The 18,805-nt window shown below is 41.8% G+C and overlaps 1 protein-coding gene across 3 annotated transcripts in view; it reads left to right on the top strand.

The window, feature by feature from the left end:
• Positions 1-18,805, top strand: part of LOC103139364 (basic helix-loop-helix transcription factor scleraxis) — a 37,453-nt gene that overhangs the window by 6,572 nt on the left and 12,076 nt on the right. For 2 of the 3 annotated variants that reach the window (XM_016673888.1, XM_016673917.1), the window contains exons 3-4: positions 14,782-15,827; positions 15,910-16,126. In XM_016673888.1, coding sequence (XP_016529374.1) covers positions 15,436-15,827; positions 15,910-16,126 — 609 coding nt within the window. In that variant the 5' untranslated portion in view covers positions 14,782-15,435. Of the gene's footprint in view, positions 1-14,576; positions 15,828-15,909; positions 16,127-18,805 lie in introns of those variants that run through there. The other variant, XM_016673932.1, reaches the window with a different exon arrangement.

Raw genomic sequence — 18,805 nt, 5'->3', positions numbered from 1 at the left:
ACTGTCTACTTCCTAAATATTCCCAGCTGGGAATCCTGATCCCGGGCCTGCAGTGACACAAACTCTCTGCTGGGAGCCGAATGACTTTCTGTTTCTGAAGCTGTCCGTTTGTATTTCTTCAGTGTTCAAATATGAATGAAAGCCGTTTCCTGGCTGAGACTGAGAGAGAACATGTGTGTCCACTGTATGTGGGAGACAATGTGTGTGTGTGTGTGTGTGTGTGTGTGTGTGTGTGTGTGTGTGTGTGTGTGTGTGTGTTCTGTCTGTGATAGTTTTACCATGTGCAAAGTCCCTGCATGAGGTTGAGTATAGTCGGATATGATGGAAGCTGTCAGGACCGGGCTACTGTCGGAAATCCGTCCTCTGCTAGCGCTACATCTTCCTTTCCCTCTGCTCGCTCATTCTGGACTTTATAAATAGGTTTTATTGCACATTCTGAAACTATCACTAAATTAAAAAATGAGGTCACCCTGATTCAGTACGTTAAATACAGTGTGGCCACGTTCCATTCTGAGCTACTCTTTTATAGATTTGCTGTTTAGTTTGGATCCTTCCAGAATAGCCATAGAACTTCTTTTTTTTTTTACTGTTTTACCATTAAATTTGTATTGGTAAGGAATTGAACTAGGCCCTAAAGCCAAGTGTTGTTGTTATTCGGTCGTATTTATCGAGGAAGGTCATCCATCCTACCAGTCACTGGCTTTGGTAATTTAATCACTTGGTCCCAACCTGACCAGTTTCAGGCGAAAAACTTTAAAAATCTCCCTCTAGGATCACCATGAGGAGAGAAAATGTTGAGTAGAGTATGAAATTCAACTTCATATTCAAAAATACTTTATTGATCCCAAAGGGACCTTAAGTAATATAATTAAATACCGTATATCTACGTTTCCCCCCCCTATCTACCGTCAACTTTATTTTTTTTCCTTGCGTTTCACACAAACTGCACTAACAACATTATCATTGTTAGCGCTTTATTAGAGGAAAGTATGACTCAGTAATGATGCGGCTGATTATAGTGTGTTTTAATTGCATCATTTAGAGACAGTTGTAAACACTCACTTACTCAGTGGTTCTGAAAGTCCAGATCCGGACCCAGTCCAGACCATAGTTTTAGGGCATCATGATTTCCACCCAGCAAAAAACACAGACGGGATCTGGGAATTGAACGTATAAAAAGAAATCCACTGTATAAAATTTTTTATTACAGGCTCTTAATCCGCTGTTTTATAAGCTCTCTACTCGGAAGAGGAGAAAAATAAAGAACGTGTCGAATAAAATGATTTTTCACCAAAATAATTAGTGTCCTCGCCGTACCTGAAGGACGAATCATCCACACTGGGAAAATAACGTAGCTTAAGTCACACTGGGCTTTGTGGTCGAGCAGACAGCAAAATAAATTGGGAGGTACGAATTAGGCAGTAGCATCACCAACCGTCTCACAAGAACAAGTGTCAATGAAGGTGGTGACAGCAAAAGCAGACATTTCATAGACATCTTCTTAAGCTTTACCTTACAAAGTTAGAGCTGCATAGGTCATAAAGTGAGAGCTACAGGTTTGGATATTACTATTGTGATTCAGCAACGTAAATTCTGGACGAAGTTGTGTTTCCTTGGCTTTGAGAACACGAGCATGGCAACAGCCTAACCAAAGCTAAAAGTAGACTTTGAAGTGCCACATAGAGGCAGCTATCAGATTCGTCTGGTGCCTAGTCACTCCCTGGCGGTCCTTCAGCTACGCCCCCTGGTTTCATGTCCTCTGGATGGACCAGGCTCCTCCAGCCAGGACTTTCCTGCTATCCCAACCCCAATTCTAACCTTAACCCAAACCCTATAATTAGCTCTTATGGAGGGAAAAAACGAACCGCACAAGCCATTTTCTGGTAATTGACTGCAAGTAGAGTTTAAATAGTCAGAGACACATGCACACAAGCTCAGCTTGCATGCATGCACGTGCTCTCACATAAACATAGCTCCTCATAGACACACAGAGTGGGTGCAGCTGTAGCATGTGCGATAATGAGGCAATCCTTGAAGGGGACTCATCTGGACTGCGTTATATCATCACCCTGGAAACAATCCACTGCTTTAAAATAGGAGTGTTTGCTCGCAGTCAGCTGCGGCATGACCTCATCCAATATAATTTCTACAATCAGGGGAAATAAAAGATATTTAATGGGTGAATTTGCAAAGCACAGCGGTTTATTTAATGTCTTAGATTGTTCTTGTGCTGACTGATTTAGAGCTTTGTCAGCCGCTAATATTTGTCTAAACACAGACTTGCTGTAAATTTGCTTTGCACCTGACTTTTGTGTCCTGAGTGGGATAAACTGCTACAAAAACAAAAGAAGCATCTTAGTTTTCCTACCCTTATTCAGCCACAGAATATCTTAGACAGTCCAAAATTAAAACGCACAAAAAGGTATTTTTTTCCTTATTTCCCCAAAGTGTGGCACATTTTTTGTATTCAGCCCATTTACTCTCATACACCTAAATAAAATCTAGTTCACCCAAATAAGTTCAAAGAGCCACCTGAAGGCCTCAGAGGTTAGTTAGTGAACATCAGTGAACAAACAGGATCATGAAGACCAAGGAAGACATCGTACAGGCCGGGGCAAACGATGTGGAGAAGCGTAATGGAGGATTTGGTTATAAGGCCACGTGTTACTCTTTGAATGACTCATGATGTTTATTATTCTATCAACATAAAATGGACAGAGTGTTGCACAACGTCTAACCTACCAAAACAAACATGGCCACAGCAGCGTCGTGTTGTGGAGAAGCTGAACTCTAGAAAGAAAACTTGTCAGAATTAATGGGCAGAAAAATACGTTTTCTTAAACCAAAGCATGTATGTGTTAGAATGGTCTAGTTCAGAGGTTTACAACCTGACGCTACAGAGCCGCAAGTGGCTTTTTAGGCCTTCCACAATGGCTCCTAGTAACGTTGCTCTTAGTAACGTTGGCTTAAAAGCATAAATAATCAGCTTATGTTTTATTTATAGATTTAGTAATAAATGCTAGTTTAAAGCCTAACACCAAACATAAAATGGGTTTCTTTAAAAAATACAAAACATTTCCTGAAGTAGACATTTCTCTCTTTTTTCTTTTGAAGATCCTCCAACATTCGCATCTCTAAAGAAGTCTTATCTGGACTAAAGGCATACGTGACTAGACCTTGTAAAGGTCTAGTCAAAGTCGAAGCCTTAAGCCAACTGGGAATCAGAATCAGACATACCCGAGAAAACCTGCAGCTGTAATTGCAGCAAAAGGAAGTTCTCCAAGGCGTTGACTGAACACAAATACACGCCACAATTTTCACACTTTTGTAGAAAATTCTAACAAAACATGCCTCCTCCCTGCCACCTTATGTTGGTGTAACTAAACCAACATTTACTTTGTGGATACATTGTAATCAAATGTGGAAAAGTACAAGGCGTGTGAATACTTTTGCACTGTAAACCAGTGCGGCGCTCAGCTCAGGTGGTCTGCCAGGTGTTCCCCTTCTCTAAAGACTGTGTGTGAACTACTGACTTCATGGCATAAACTGGTGTCCCCTCCTGGTGAGGCTTGTATTTCTAACTCCACATCTGGATGCTGGAGTTTTGCAGGAAATGTACTGGTTTATACACTTAAACCAGTGATAAATTGCTATAATAGCACAAATAAGCTAGAATAAAATAAAAAGTTTTTTTATTTATTTCTTTTGTCCTAACTGAATAGTCATTTGTACCAATATGGATTCAATTTCAGCCACGTCACTTCTGCCTCAGATTGGATGTGCCGGGCCTGTTCCCCAAGCAACAACTTTATTAAGGTCTGCGCTTGTGTGTGTGTGTGTGTGTATGGGTGTGCGGGCGCGTGTGCATGCAAGGTTTACTAGAAGGTTGCGGTGGTCCAGAGGGTGCAGCCCTCTCCAGCTGTGGGTTTACAAGGGTGTAACATCAAACGCACACATTCTCGCACGTTTAGCACGCGGGTCTGACACATCTTTTACTTGATCCCTCAGAGTCCCTTAACAAGTTCATCAAAAGAGCTCATCTTATTTCATCCATTCCTAGCATGCCATTTATTCTCCAGAAGCAGTTTGAAACACAGCTTTTGTCATGTCCAGTGTAGCCTCACAGGACTTATTTGTAGTTTTTGTGAGAAAAGAGATGCAGACTGGTTATAGTCAGGGTGACGAGCTAAGACAAACCCCCGTCATTCAGCGTGGGCTCAGCAGGTGCGTGCGTGCAGCTGATAAGGAAAACGAAACCTCGTCTCTTCGGCCTCCTGCAGTCCGGTGATGTCAGTGACACTTTTAAAGAAGGATTACTTTTCACTCTCTCTCTGGACGTTTCTGTGAAACTCGCCTGACTGAGGCGCAGCAGTGGAACCGTCGTAAAACCCTGTATGAAGTACGAAATGTTTGCACTTGACCTGCCTTAAAACTGCCTTCACACTTTATATTTGTAATACATATCCACGTTAAGTTTTGTAACATAACGAAAGCTTTCTTTGGTGACTGACATTTACAGTGTCTTTCTTCTCCATCTTGAAAGTGTTGACTTTGGCTTAAAATGCATCTCCATTAAATAAAATACAATTAAAACACTACATGCAGACTTCGGCAATCTGAGAGAATGTAGCAATTGTTTATATTTGTAGCTGGTGGAAACTTACATTTATAGTGCCATGCAAAAGTATTCGCACGCATCGGTTTTACATTTTAGACCGATACAACGTTGAATATTATTGTGAAGTGGAAGAAAAAGGATGCATAGCTTTTGTAATTCTGCTTTAAGCAAAAATCTGATAAATGTATTATTTGTATTCAGCCATCTTTGCACTAAATGCCGGTGTTGCATGGAAGCCAAGTTAATATTGCAAAGAACTTTAAAACAGAGCTGGGACATAAAACAATATTCCAAGCTTTGAAGATCCATTTCAGTGAGCAAATGGAAATAGTATAACACAAGTGTAAAACCACAGACAGACTGAAATCCACCTAAATCAATAGGAAGGTCAAATAACCCAGTACAGATCATTGAGATGTGATACAAAAAGACAGTTTTTATCACTTTCTCTTCTCTATAAAAGACACTGATGGGACTTTTGATGAAATGAATCCTCTGATCAGATGGCGATACTCAGTTTCATTCCTTACGCCATTCAGAAGTCAGAATTTTATTTTATGAGTTGCCAATTTTGTGTTTTATGTTTTGATTTGTATCCTTACAAAATGAACTACTAAAATATATTAGTGTATTTATTGTTGATTGTATAAAAGTCTAGGTTCAACCTAATCACTCACTTTCAACTAAATTAACAGTCTGAAAATAAAAATATTTTTATAAAATATGTATCATATGCAGCTTTTGATACACAATGCACCTTTACACATTATTGGCTGGCGATTGTGAAGCAGCCAATCAGGGACTTGTATTTGTTTTCCTCGCTGCTGATTGGCTTATTTCTAGAGCGGAAAAAGGAAGACTGTAGATTTATGTTGCTTATATCTTTTCTGCAAATAGCCTGTATATACTGACATCTCACAGCTATTACTTTTTTGGTGTCTAGATGTGAATATTTGCGTTTAATTTCTTTTCCAGAGGGACTGTGACAGTTAGTGCCTCTCTTGTGCCTCGTGTCTTTATTCTCTCTCTCTCCTTCTCTATCATAAAAACTGCAATTTGGTTTGCAAGTCTCAGTCAGTCGAATCATAATCACTTTGTACCCATGTCTATTTCCATTTCCCTGTAAACTCTCCCTTTTTGTTCCCCCCTGTCTGTCCTCTGGTGATGTGAGCTCCCTGGCATCCGAGGCAGCCAGTCATTACACTATGGAATATATCAGAGCCAACCAAAGCCCTAAAAGTTTGGAAAACTGTGGTGTGCAGGATTTTATTTATTGTTGCCTTTTACAGTAGACAGACCCGGTTAACATAAATCATTTACCAATGATTAAAGGTTGAAGCAGCCATTAGTTTATCTCTGTCAGCTCCAACAACCCGACTGATGCATCCAGGGTTGGCTCTGGAAATGATTGGACTTGACCAGAAGACCAAGACAGCTGAGCTCATGTAACCACCGAGGGAATGACCCGGGGATGAAACACGAGCGGTGGGCAGTGATGGTTGCACGCAGCAGGGGGAATAAAAAGTGAGTGAGAGAGGACTTTAAGAGAAAGTTAAAAATACAGGCAGAGGTGAGGAGGACTGAGTCAGGTGGTCAAATGGTTCCCGCCACCTCATTAGTGGCAGTGACATCACAGCTGATGTCTCTTTAAGACCGCTGCTGGAGCGCCACCGCCGCTCTGTAACGGAGAGCTGGAGCTGCTACTGGCCAGATTGAGCAGCAGAGTCTGGGGAACTGCTTTTATGTTGCCAATAAGAGGAGGCTAATCACAGCAACGCTTCTTTCTTATGTTGTAATTTTACTAGCCAGGTCAGAAATGAACTACCAAAACTAATTTACTAAAAATAAGATTCTAACAATTTTCCTTTAATGTGTACCTGATACTAATCATTACAGAACTTTCCATTTGGGTCACAGAGAAACAAAACGAGTGTTGCACAAGTGACGGGTCCATCCACAATGGGTTTTAAAGAGATATGTCTGGGATATTTTAATTAAAGTTTTGGCAACAGGTTTTATCTGTTTAATGCTTGCGGTAAATAACTTTCACTGTATCTCAATTCAGTATAAAACCAGATCAGATGGTCCTGGTGGATGAATGCAGCAGATTGTTTGAGATTGGACCAGAAAGTGGACTAAATAGCAGCACTAAAAGTGTTTGTATTGCAATGCGATTACAATATCAGCATATCACCACCAATGGCTGTTTTGTTTGCAGGCAGATTACAAACATCTTGTCAGTATACTGCAAACCTTGTAGCTGAAGATCTGAGCCAATAGTGCGCTTTTGGCCCAGACAAGAACAAAGTATTTTGTTCTTGTTTTCTTTATGAACCATAAAATGTCCATGATAACTTACCTGCCCCTGTTTTACTTTTCATCTGTGCAGCGTCTGTCTCTTTTTTTACCAAACTGAAGACATGCTGCAGGAAATTCCCTGGGCAAATAGCTGCAAAAAGTGGCTCTATCATTTATATAAACACCTTTCTCTCCTGAACACAACCTGTTACACTTGAGAAAATAATACCGCTACATAATAGAAATAGCAGCAGAAGAGTTAGCAGGAAGTAAACTTTTCTGACAGAGAAATAATAATCACATTATTAGCTTACAAATGTGATTTATGTAAGCTAATATTTGGAGGGCTATAATCATAAGTTTTTGCAGGATTCAAAGCAGTACCACTGCCCAACCCAACAGGAAGAGACTGGTGTCCATCTTTACTGCTACTTATATGTGCGACTTAATTACAATGCATTGCAGACTGCAATAAAGCAGAGAAATCACTTCAATGTAGTTATTTTTAAATGATATGTTGAACATTGTGCTCAGTCGGCTACTGTTGTTTGAATCTCCAAATCCACTCAGTCGCTCTTCTGAGTTTTTTCAAACGGCATGTTGGATTAGTGTTGTGTATTGATTCTTGTGATGCAACCAGTGACTCCATCTCCGAGCCAATCAGTGACTTACAGTCTTTTGACATGTTTTTAACCCAATTCCACACATTTTTCCACCAGCAAAGTAGGTTCTGAAAAGGGGCTGGCAGCACGTGGCCGTTACTAGTGGAAAACCGCATAGAGCCAAGTCAAGCCGTGCTGAGTAGACGCTTTTGGAAAAGGGCCATAATTTTTAGATTTATACACGTGAAGAGTTGAAGACCCAGACACTATCTTCTCAGTTTTCATTCTGTAGGAGGTGCTGTGTCTTCCCCTTCCCAATGCAGTATGTGCTCAATGTGCAAACGAACGGTGTAAATCTTGAATTTCCACCTTGCTTGGTGATGCCTGGTTGCAGGAAAGCAGAAGGAGTGGCCTGCTTTTCAGAGTTAATTGTAGCACGGATTGGACATGTTAGAGAAAAGCCTCGGCAGTGTGTGCAGCAATAAAGAGGTAGAAGAGCAGAAAGCCCTTGAAGGATGGGGTTGGATAGCATCATTGGAGTTTGGAGAGTTTAGGCCCATCACAGTGATGCTCATTTAAATCCTCAACGCTAAAATGAGCGTGTAATGCCTTCCTGACACTTGATATGAACTGGAGGCGGGAGAGCCTTGAGCAATATGCTTCTCCTCCAGTTGCTCCCGTCGAGTCGGTCCTCAGCCAGAAGCTGTCTGAGCAGACACTGAGCACAGGTGTGAATTTGTCTAATTGTGTTTGTGTAAAACAAAGAGCACGTTAGGAATAAAAAAATAAAAATAAAAAATAAAAACATTTCAAGGTGAAAAGTCAGCTCAGACAAAATGTAGGAGAAATGAATCTAATTTTAAATGAGCTCCAGATAACAGATTGGAAACAGACGTCCACCCTGCGGAGTTTCTTTTATTGCTCCTCCGTGTTCACAACTGCGACGAGATTCACACAAACTGGATGAGACGCGCTCGTACAGCGGGGGCCACATGCATGACGACAGCCTTCAGACGCACTCACACACGAGATAAAAGTCACACAGACTTTTAATTCCCCAGCATTCGTCTCATTGTTTTACAGCATTCTGAGGGTTGTCGAATCAAACAATAGCTTTTTACTGTGAGCCTGAACTCGCTGCACCGCAAGAGTGTTTGTGAGAAACTCCATCATAAAACGGGATATGAATGGAAAAACCTAAGAGAGCGAGCACGGCTTCAACTGATGTCTTCCAGTTGTGTGACCTCTCTTTCCATCTGCTTCTTTTTTTTTCTGTCTCTCTGCTTCTCTTGGTTTAATAAGGCCAGCTGTAGAGTCTGGCTCTCTTGGGAAACACAGTAGAGTGTGGCTGGCGCTGAGGCTGCATGAGGCTGAAATTGGGGCTGGGGTGGGGAGCAAGTTATAGGGGGGCGAGCACTTCCGACCGGTTTCCCGATGCAATACACCATGCAGTCTGGAGCGCTGGCAGACGGCCACCATCTCTTTCCCATTCGTCTTTTTAGTTGAAACCTTTCTATTTGACTTGTCTTCCTGTTCTAATTCCTGTCGTCATGCCATGCTCCCTGCTGCGGAAGACCAACAATTACTTTTAGAAAAGAACCACTCCAGACGTCTGCTCAGTGGCATCAAAACAAGGTCAAATCCTCCTTTCTGATTTGTTTCATGAAAAATAAGAACATCTGACAACTATAATAAATAACTGAGTTGCTTGGGGTATCTATACCCATCTATCTATTTGCCTGTGTTCTGCTCCAGACCTGCATCGGAGTTTTGACAGGCCCCTGACCCGTGCCAGAATGGTTCAACTGGGTTGAGACTGTGGGTGTGTGTTGTATATCTGTCTTTGTGTCAGTTGTGCTTTTGTGTGAGTGTATGTCTTTCAGAGAGATTGGACCCAGTTAAGCTGGTGGGTGTTTTTCATCAGACTAATGAATAATATGTCTGAGTTGAGAAAAGAGTATAAAGCAAACGGAGAAGAGGAAGGGAAAGGTTGGGGGAGGAGACGGGTGGGGTAATGACTATCAGATGGTGTTCTACTACTACTGTGCTGCTGCCACCACTACTGCTGCTGCGTCTTTTAAGGGGAGAAAACCACTCGGTTTTACAATTTATATACAGTATATTGTCATTATACCCCAGAACTGTGAAACGACCAGCGTGAGAAAGAACAGCTCTGCCTCAAATGAAGAAAGAGTTCAATGAGTAGACCGAACAGAGTCGATCCCATACCCAAGATGAGACACTTTTTTAGACTTCTTGACACAAAGCTGCATCTGCAAGAAAGGAGCTGATATGTTTCTGAATCCAATTTTTCTCAAGCCCAATTTGAATGATCACAATAACATGAAAGTGTTTTTTTTTGTTCTCTCTCAAAAGCCCCTTTACTTCCATAACTCTTTTTATAATGCACTTACTTTAAGTACTAAGTGATCTCTTTAATTCTACCTACAGCAGCAAGAGATTATCTCTTTGTGAATAATATCTTACTGTGACCATTTTTTTTCTTCTTGGAACAAGAAAGCTCACAGTACCCATCTCAGCTGCAGATAATGCATCCTACATTATATTATGTATTCAGCAATCTTCAGCAATGTGTGATATAAACTCATAAATGTGTGATATAAACTAAAAAAAAAAATGGACAAAAACAAATGTTGGTCCATTGGACTCGATTTGATTGGAGACCAACATTGCAACATTTGTTACGTTTTCAGCTGAGGTGGTTCGTGTTCACACTGCAATGTGTCAGATCATTTCAAAACAAAAATACTTTATTGATTCCAAAGGGAAATTAAATAAATAAAACAAGCCCTCTGAGCAAACTGTTGCCCCTTCATTCTTGGTGGCGCCGCACCAAGAACCACTGAAGGAAACGACATGAATACCTCTGAACAAGACACTGACCGCAACTTAATTTTCACAAAATATGAACAGAAACGGAATACGACAAATTTTAACGGTTGTAGGATTTCTCTTTTGCGTTTGGTAAAAGACCATGAGCCATTGCTCCACTTGCACTAGACTCGCTCATCTGTTTTGGTTGCATTTAACCAACATGCGCTGCGCAACAGTCTGCCTCCTGTCTTCGGTCTCTGGTCCGTTTGGCATTCACATAAGCACTTGAACCACAACAGAGTTCACTTCAAACAAATCAAGCCCTAGGTTTTCAGGCAGAGCAGAGTTCGCTTTTTTGTGAAGCATCAGAGTTGAATTGCGCACTCCCACTTCCCCAAATGAACCGAACCGTCTCTTCAAGCAAACTAGAGTTTGATCAAAGCAAACTAGACAGGGCTGGTGTAAATGCATCCTACGAAGAACTAAGGTAAAGACATGATTTGGAAAAATCTAAAGTACCATTCACAGGCCAATCAAACATGACTGTGTTGAGCAATATTTCCTTGAGGTTATTTTTATATCTCCAGCTTTTCCAAAAGCTCTAAATCACACATCTCCATTTCAAAGTATAATTTCAAAATGTGCAATAAAAACACTCCAACCATTCTAGGTATGTTTCATCTTATCCCTAGAATCTGTCAGTGCAGTCTGATTGACAGCCAGTCCTTTCCAACAGAGGTGTGTCCTCCTTCATTGTGACTGTGTTGCGAACTTAAGTCAACAATTTTATGTAAATTACACCATTATTTTTCTGTAATATAGCTCCTTCCTTTTCATACAACCTTCCTTGCCCAAATACAGATGTGCTATTCTAAGAAGACTCACAGTCGACATTATTTCGAGTCCAACGTGTTTTAGCCTGGAGGCAGTAATTCAGAGTGAAATGGATGCTGTGTCAGACCAGCCATACTCTCCAGAGGGATGCAAATACGAGGAAGATCATGCTAATGCATGTAATGATGGACCACAGTGGATGTAGCTGGACTGGAAAAATCTTTCAAAAATATATATAGGCCGACTGCGTCTGTATATACTGAGTTTTCTCCAAATTGTCCGTAGATAACACGGCTGTTTGGGGAAGTTGAATCATGGTGAGTGGGCGATTGGCTACCGGATGGTTTGATATTTTCCCTCTAAATATTTTAGGAATATCCAAATAAACTGTTTAACATGCTTGTGTTGCAGTATGTTGTCTGCAAGCCAGAGCTGAAAACCTTCGTATTAAATTTCACTTGCCGTATTTTCAAGAACCTCATTGACGCAGTCCATTCTTTGGCGTATCCTGCATCACATTACATCTGCTTTTACTGCCTCTATCAATTTATGTCAAACATACCAAGAGGGAAGATTATTTGGAAGCAAATCCAACATGCATCCTGAAACTAAAGTCAACTGTTTACTGGATTAGTTGCAGTTTTGATTTCCACAATACAACAGCCGTGGGGCATTAAATTGGAGTGCAGGGTTCCAATCCCTTCCGGTCAGCTTGTTTAGATTATTTGATTACTTTGCAATGTAATTTAACTTTATCAGAAGAATTCTTGACTGCTTCATTTGTTGCAGGTAAACGGTAAAATGCGCATCAAGCGACCAGATTAGAGCTCTGTAAGAGGCAAATATGTGTCTGGAGTGACAAAAGACTGATGGACGGTTCCAAATGTAATACTTTCTTTTTTGTTAAAAACTAAGCAAATTTGTTACATTTAGTTTTTGTTTTTTGTTCGTTTTGACTTCCACATACTGTTTCCGTTCTCAGTGTTTCAAGCGCTTTGTGTATGTGCTGAAATCAACCGCTGCAACCAACATTGGCTTCTGTTCCTTCACTAAATACCACAGCATAAACAGTACGCCTGAGACACAAAGAAACGGGCGGGGAGGAGGGAGGAAGTGTGGACGCAAGAGGAAAAATCGACAGAGAAATTGAGAGTGATGAATGCTGACTGTAACATTGTGTAACTCGCGTATTATTCATTATGCCATCAGTTTTCAGCAGCACCTTAGTGCTGCCAAGTTACACAGAAGATGCATACCGGCAATAGCTGCTTGGTTTAGAGCTTTCACAAAGGTACCACTGAGGATTCTGGACTCCATAACTAGGTTTTGCATTGGCAGTCAGCCTTTAATTACTGCTGATTTAAAGACGGAAAAGCATGGCGAGATTGAGCAGCTACACAATGATAATCAATAAAATCCCAAGATTTCCTCTCTTGTCTTTTATATGTTTCTGTGTGCTTCTCTTGAGATCCTCTCTTATTCAGTTTGCCAGACAAATTAAATAGCACTTGCTTTGTGTAATGGAAGAAACAGGATACATAGTTTTCAACATTTTCAACAAATGAAAATCTGAAAAGTGTGACATTGCATATGCATTTAGCCCTGTAGCATCACTCCTTCATAAAATCTGTTTAGGGAAGTTTAATCTGGGTTCTCGGTTGTGTCTCTACTAGTTTTACATGTCCACAGATTGAAATTTCTTCAGATTCAGATTCTTTGATGAACCTCAGTCAGAACGGATGGACGCATTTCCATTCTGACCAGAGATTCTCGCAATGTAACACATGAATGTGGTTTGTTCTGAATCAGTTCCTTACATTTGCATGCTTAGAGTCTTTTGTATATCCCAAGTCAATTTTATTTAAAGAGGATTTACAAATCAGGAGACACTGACTAAAATACTGACCAAAAAGGAGAATTAAGATAAATGAGCAAAACAGGAGTTTAAGAGAAATGACATGACTAAAAAGTAAAAACCCAAGCAAAGGTAGCCACAATGAACTCTGGCAAAGACATAAAATAACATTAACTTATACCATGTCAGAAACCGAAGAGTACCTTCAACATGTGCTCTTCTGGTTTTACCTGTATTTCGCTCCATTCATTTCCTCATCAGTGCTGACCAGCCTCCCCATCTCTGCTGTGAAAAACACATTTCCATAATGATGCCATCACCATGCTTCACCATTAGGATGGTGTGCTGGAATCCAGAAATACTTCTTTTAACTCATGTAAAGCACTTTGAATTGCCTTGTTGCTGAAAATATGCTATATAAATAAAATTATCTTATCTTACCTTACCTTCAGGGAAATGAGAAGTGTTAGTTTTCCTCTATGCATAATGTTTTGCATGTCCAAAAAGTTAAACATTGATCTCATCTGACCAGAACACCTCCGGTAGGACTTGTTATTCTTTTCTTTCAAGAATGTCATACTTCCTGCTTCTCTACCAATAAGGCTCCACTCTGTAGAGCGCTGAACTTAAGAGTTGTACTGTCTACAGATGATTCCACCTGAGCTGAGATTTTCTGTAGCTCCGCCAGTGTTTTTATGGTACTCCTGGGACTAACGCTATCCTTGTCTGGTAAATTTTAAGTTTAGGACATTGAGCCATATAATGACCCTGCTATGAACTGCTCCAAACCTTTGTTTTTTTTTTCTACAAATATTCCCTAACAAAACTCTGAGGCCTTCACAGAACATTTGTGTATATATTGTATAATTGGATTAAACTACACTACTCAGGGCTAATATTGTAAAGGGAGCTGAAAAAACATCAATCAATCTTAAAACTTTTATCATTTTCCTTCCACAGTTATGTTCTGCTCTGTGTAGGTGCATCACAATCTCAATAAAATCCACAGACGTACACTGCTCTAAGTTCAATTCCCCCGCATGAATCCCTTTGCAAGTCACTAAATGTGTTTTAAGATGAGAAACTTCGGGCCCTCTAGTGTCAAAAACTGTGAAGTTGAAAAGACTTCAGCCATGGCTCAGTAAAACCATTAGTGGCTTTTATTTATAAGCTCAGTCTGGCCGGCCATCTTCCAGCTCTGTGGCTGCATTGCGTCCAGATTTCCCAACCAGAGGACAAACACAAGAGGGACGGCATTGTGAATGAAAGACACCAATTAGAAAAGCAAGGTTTCACTTGACGTCTCGCAGTCGATAGTTTATCACTGTCAACGATGTGGCAGAGCAAAACACAACGCTTTAGGCCCATTCCTGGAAGCCTGTTCTGTTGTTTTCAGAGGAGAAATGTAGAGCAAAAACTATCATTTTTTTTAACACAAACTTAAAAAAGTACTCAAGATTTCTTGAAAAGATTTTGGTAACATGTTTGCAGAAAACAACTAACTTAGAGAGTTAGGTGATCTCATTGCCCCCTCTAGCTGCCAGCTGATAGTGCTTTATCTATTCTTCTTATCTGTAAACCTTACTCATGTTGGCTGGCTGGAGAGCTGCTGTGGCCCCTGAGGATGATGCAAGCACTGTTTTTGGGTGGATTTCCCCTGGAAAGCATCAGCATGCAGCCAAAACAAACTACTGCTGATGGCTCGCCTCTTGCCTCCGGTCTCTGTGGTCTGCTTTCAGACGGCAGCCGGGGGACTCTGAACGCTCAGAGGAGGAGGAGCACGACAGTCCTCTTGGCCCTCCCTCGGACTATAAGACCAGAGGCGGGCTGAAACACTCAGACCGCACGCACACGTGGAGCAAAACAGGCAAAGAGGAAGACGGACAAGGGGGGAAGACCAGCTGGAAGCAAAAGAGCATGAATCTGCCGGCACAGACCAGTTGACTCTACTTGGACTTTTGGAAGGGAAGCAGGTAGAAACAAGTGATAAAGTAGGAAGTAAAGACACACAAAGAAAGACAGAGAGTTTTAATCTTGAGATGCTATTTTGAGCTCTCACAGAGTAACTGAAGATTAAGCAGACTCTGGGAATGTGGAGTTTTTTTTTAATGTTTTTCTTTTAGCAGTTCAGAAGAGAATAAGACAGAGCTGGAATCTGAATGCACCTGTGGGTATAGATCAGAAGACCCGACTTTTTCCACCCTTGACCTTAAGCTCAACCTGCTGATGTTTTGCTTTGAGTAAAAGGAGGTTATAAACCAAGTCTGCTTTGCCAAACGCCACCAGTCGACACGCGTTGGGAGCATCAACACGTTTTTGCAACCCAATCAAACAAGAGAGCAAAGCCTGCTTGGAAGAGCTCCTGAACTGGACTGATCAAATAGCCATCAAAGATGACTTTTGCCATGCTACGCACTCCACCTCCGGCAGGCCGCTTCTTGTACGGAGACATCGGCCTCCTCTCCGAAGACGACGACGAGAACTGCAGCGAGGGCTCAGGCTCCGAGGACCGCACCAGCAGCTCCTCCAACTCTGCATCCTTTCGCCTGTCCTCGTCGTCCCAGTCCGCCTTCCACATCAAGGTGAACAGGAAGAGAAAGATGTGCGGGGGCGCCGGCGTGAGCGTCACAAACTTGACGGGCAGGCTCGGACCCCCGGGCTCGTCTCCTCCTGGCGAAGTCCGCCAGAGGACGGCGGCCAACGCACGGGAAAGAGATCGCACCAATTCTGTCAACACAGCGTTCACGGCGCTTCGCACGCTCATCCCCACTGAGCCGGCCGACAGGTAAGGAGCGATATTTTTTTCATTGACCGTTCCGCTGCAGGTTTCAAATTAATCTTGCAACTCACGTCTCATCTGACTGCAGGAAACTGTCAAAGATTGAGACGCTACGTCTGGCCAGCAGCTACATAAGCCATCTGGGGAACGTTTTGCTCCTGGGCGAAGGGCTTCACGACGGACAGCCGTGCCACGCCCCCTCACCTCCATTCTTCCACGTCAGCTCCTCCCCCACCCGAGGATCCGACCAATCGGCTCAGCCTAAGCACATCTGTACCTTCTGCCTCAGCAACCAGCGGAAAATGGTGAGCAGAAAAACAACAAGTCAGAGAGATATCAGCTGTACGAAGGTCAAGTCAAGAGGCGTTTACAGCGACATGGTGGTCGTAGAGACGGGCTGTTGGGTCGGGTCAGTTTTGTGTTAAATACCTGACCTGAGATCAGCAACTGTGCCCATAAACCTCGCTGGCCCTAAGGGGCTTTAAAAGCGCCACCTCTTTTAGAGTCCACTTTCTGGGGTGAACGACCATGCAATATTGTCCTGCTGGGGGTTCGGTTTTACTGGAGCAGCTGGCTTGAAAGTTCAAGGTGGTTCCTAAAAAAAATCCTCTGCACTCCATATACATAAGTGTTTCTCTGTCACAGGAGCTCAGTGAGAACTCGGGGGACCTGAGTCGTTTTTTTGTTGTTTTTTTTCCCTCAGAACTCCAGTCAATATGAGCAAAAAAAAATATGAATTTAAAGTTTATGCGTGTTTATACAGAGAGATTTATTACCGGGAGTGCGTAAAATCTATTCAGTCGCGTGTAAATTCTTCAGCCGGGATTTGACGAGGTTTTAATTAAAACTGCTGCAAAATTTAATACAGATATAAAACCTAAAATAAGAAGAAAGAAAAACTGCCCTCCTTTCAAAGACAAAGCAGAGGTGAACTTTAAAAAGTGTGAGTTTTGGTTTGTCTGATCCAGCACAGGAAATTGTCATAATCAAGACCACTCTCCCATAAGAAACCATCGGTCTGATGAGGAATTACAGGGAATGAGGGATTGCCATCAGCTGAGTGAAATCAAATATTTACGAGCTCGCTCCGGGTTTTGACAAACAGAGCGGAGAATGATAGAGAGTTGACGTCCAGTCAGGCCTTCCTCTATAACCGAGCCGGCTGCCCATTTAGCAGGATTTATTGGTAAGGAGCTGACATCTGGCAGACTCCCCAGTTACCCCAGCAGTGTGTGAAAGCTAATACCCTCCTCAGTGTCTAAACCCAGAGACCCTTTAGCTGAGGGATAACCAGAGTCTCAGCGGCACAAGTCTCACCCCTGCCACCCCCCCTTCTGCCTCACCCTCTGAACTTGTGCGCCTGAAAGCCTAGACGTCCTGAGTGTCTTCACCCAGACGCTCTCAGCTGGGAGATAACTGGCCTGAAACCAGTTTCGGTTTCACCACCAATCGTTTCCCGTCTGTCCCGTCGTTATATTCTCATCCACATCTCCTTTCGTTTGAACCTTCCCTCCTTAACTACTTCTTTGCATATCGATCAGGCCTGCGCAGGTCGGGGCTGTCAGTCAGAAATGTGAGATACCATCTGCGGCTGCCAACCCGCCGCTGCAAATGCATGACCGACCTGTAAATGCATGCTGCGCGGAAAACAGTTTTGAAACTTTCTGATGTCGGAGCACTCAAACGCGGACACTTTGATAAAGTCCCTCATTACCGGCTGTCAGTCACATTACACTGGTTCCCATCACAGCTGGATAAAAAGCTCTACTGCTCTTTTGTGAGCTAAATGCATTCAAATGATGAAGTGAGCACACATGAAAGTCATTGTCTATATTTTTTTATTTCTTGGTTATTTTTTCAGTTTTGAAGAAAAACAAATAAGGGCGATAAGAGATTAGTTAGAGACAAAGTTTTGATAAAAACACACATTGTAATAAATATATTTTATATAGTCCGGTGATATTATGGAAATGATACAACAGTAATGTTTTAAGGCTATTTGGGTGTTTCAAAGTAAGGAAGTAAGGAAGCAGTGCCAGATTAAAAAAGGCAGAGACCTCTGGGTAAGCGGTGCTGTAAGAGACCCCTCAGCTCATCCTGTCACAGCAGGAAGGGCTTTGGGAATGTTGTCCACAACACACAACTTACAACCCATTATTTTAAAACTACGTTTCTCAATTGGCTAAAACAGCGGCTTACTAGATACTGTGGTGTGACTCACTGGTTTATATGAAAACATGTTGCTTCACCTCCATCGGTTCAGATCTGCAGTTTAGATTCTTCCACAACTCAATGACAAGTTAAGCACTTCTTCATTTAAAGGAGGCTGGTTCAGGGTGAGGCAGGCTACTGTAATTGCTCCTGACCTATTATATTATTCAAATGAGATTTCTAAAAAAAAAAAATGTGTGCTTTTTATTGGTTAGTTGACAGAGATTATATTGCAGATTTTTTTTAAATATGTGAGGAAAACCCCAAAACGGTGGAAGGTTAAAAGCTGATCAGCTAGACGTTAGCGGACTTTAACCATTTAACTTCAGATATTCATATTAAACATTAAAAAATATTGACTCTTCTCTCCCAAAACATTAATTTGACGCTGTTTACTCAGCCAAACGTCCTCTGTGTTAGTAGAGAGGTTATGTAGACTGGAGCTGTCTGAAACTGTCTGCCTGATCAGCTAATAGGCCCATTTAGCTAATTCCTAAGCAACTAGTTGCTCTGGAAAAGCACAGGAACATAATGACTGTATGTCCCATTGTAAACACAGCAGCTTGTTGCAAAATCCAAAAGCAACAAGCTTTTGGATTTTGGACGTCCAAAAAGTTACAGTCGATGAGACGGACGAAGGCAGCTAACAGACTCTCTGTTCTCATGCCAGATTTTAGCATTTGGAAAACAAGTCAAACAGTTTATATCCATATGTGCAAATATTTCCCCACAAAACTTCCTCTCAGTCAAAATACATCCATGTTAGCACTCTA

Source organism: Poecilia formosa, unplaced genomic scaffold, assembly GCF_000485575.1.
Source record: "Poecilia formosa unplaced genomic scaffold, Poecilia_formosa-5.1.2 Scaffold0, whole genome shotgun sequence".
Taxonomy (NCBI): Eukaryota; Metazoa; Chordata; class Actinopteri; order Cyprinodontiformes; family Poeciliidae; genus Poecilia; species Poecilia formosa.
This window is presented reverse-complemented; position numbering and strand designations above follow the sequence as displayed.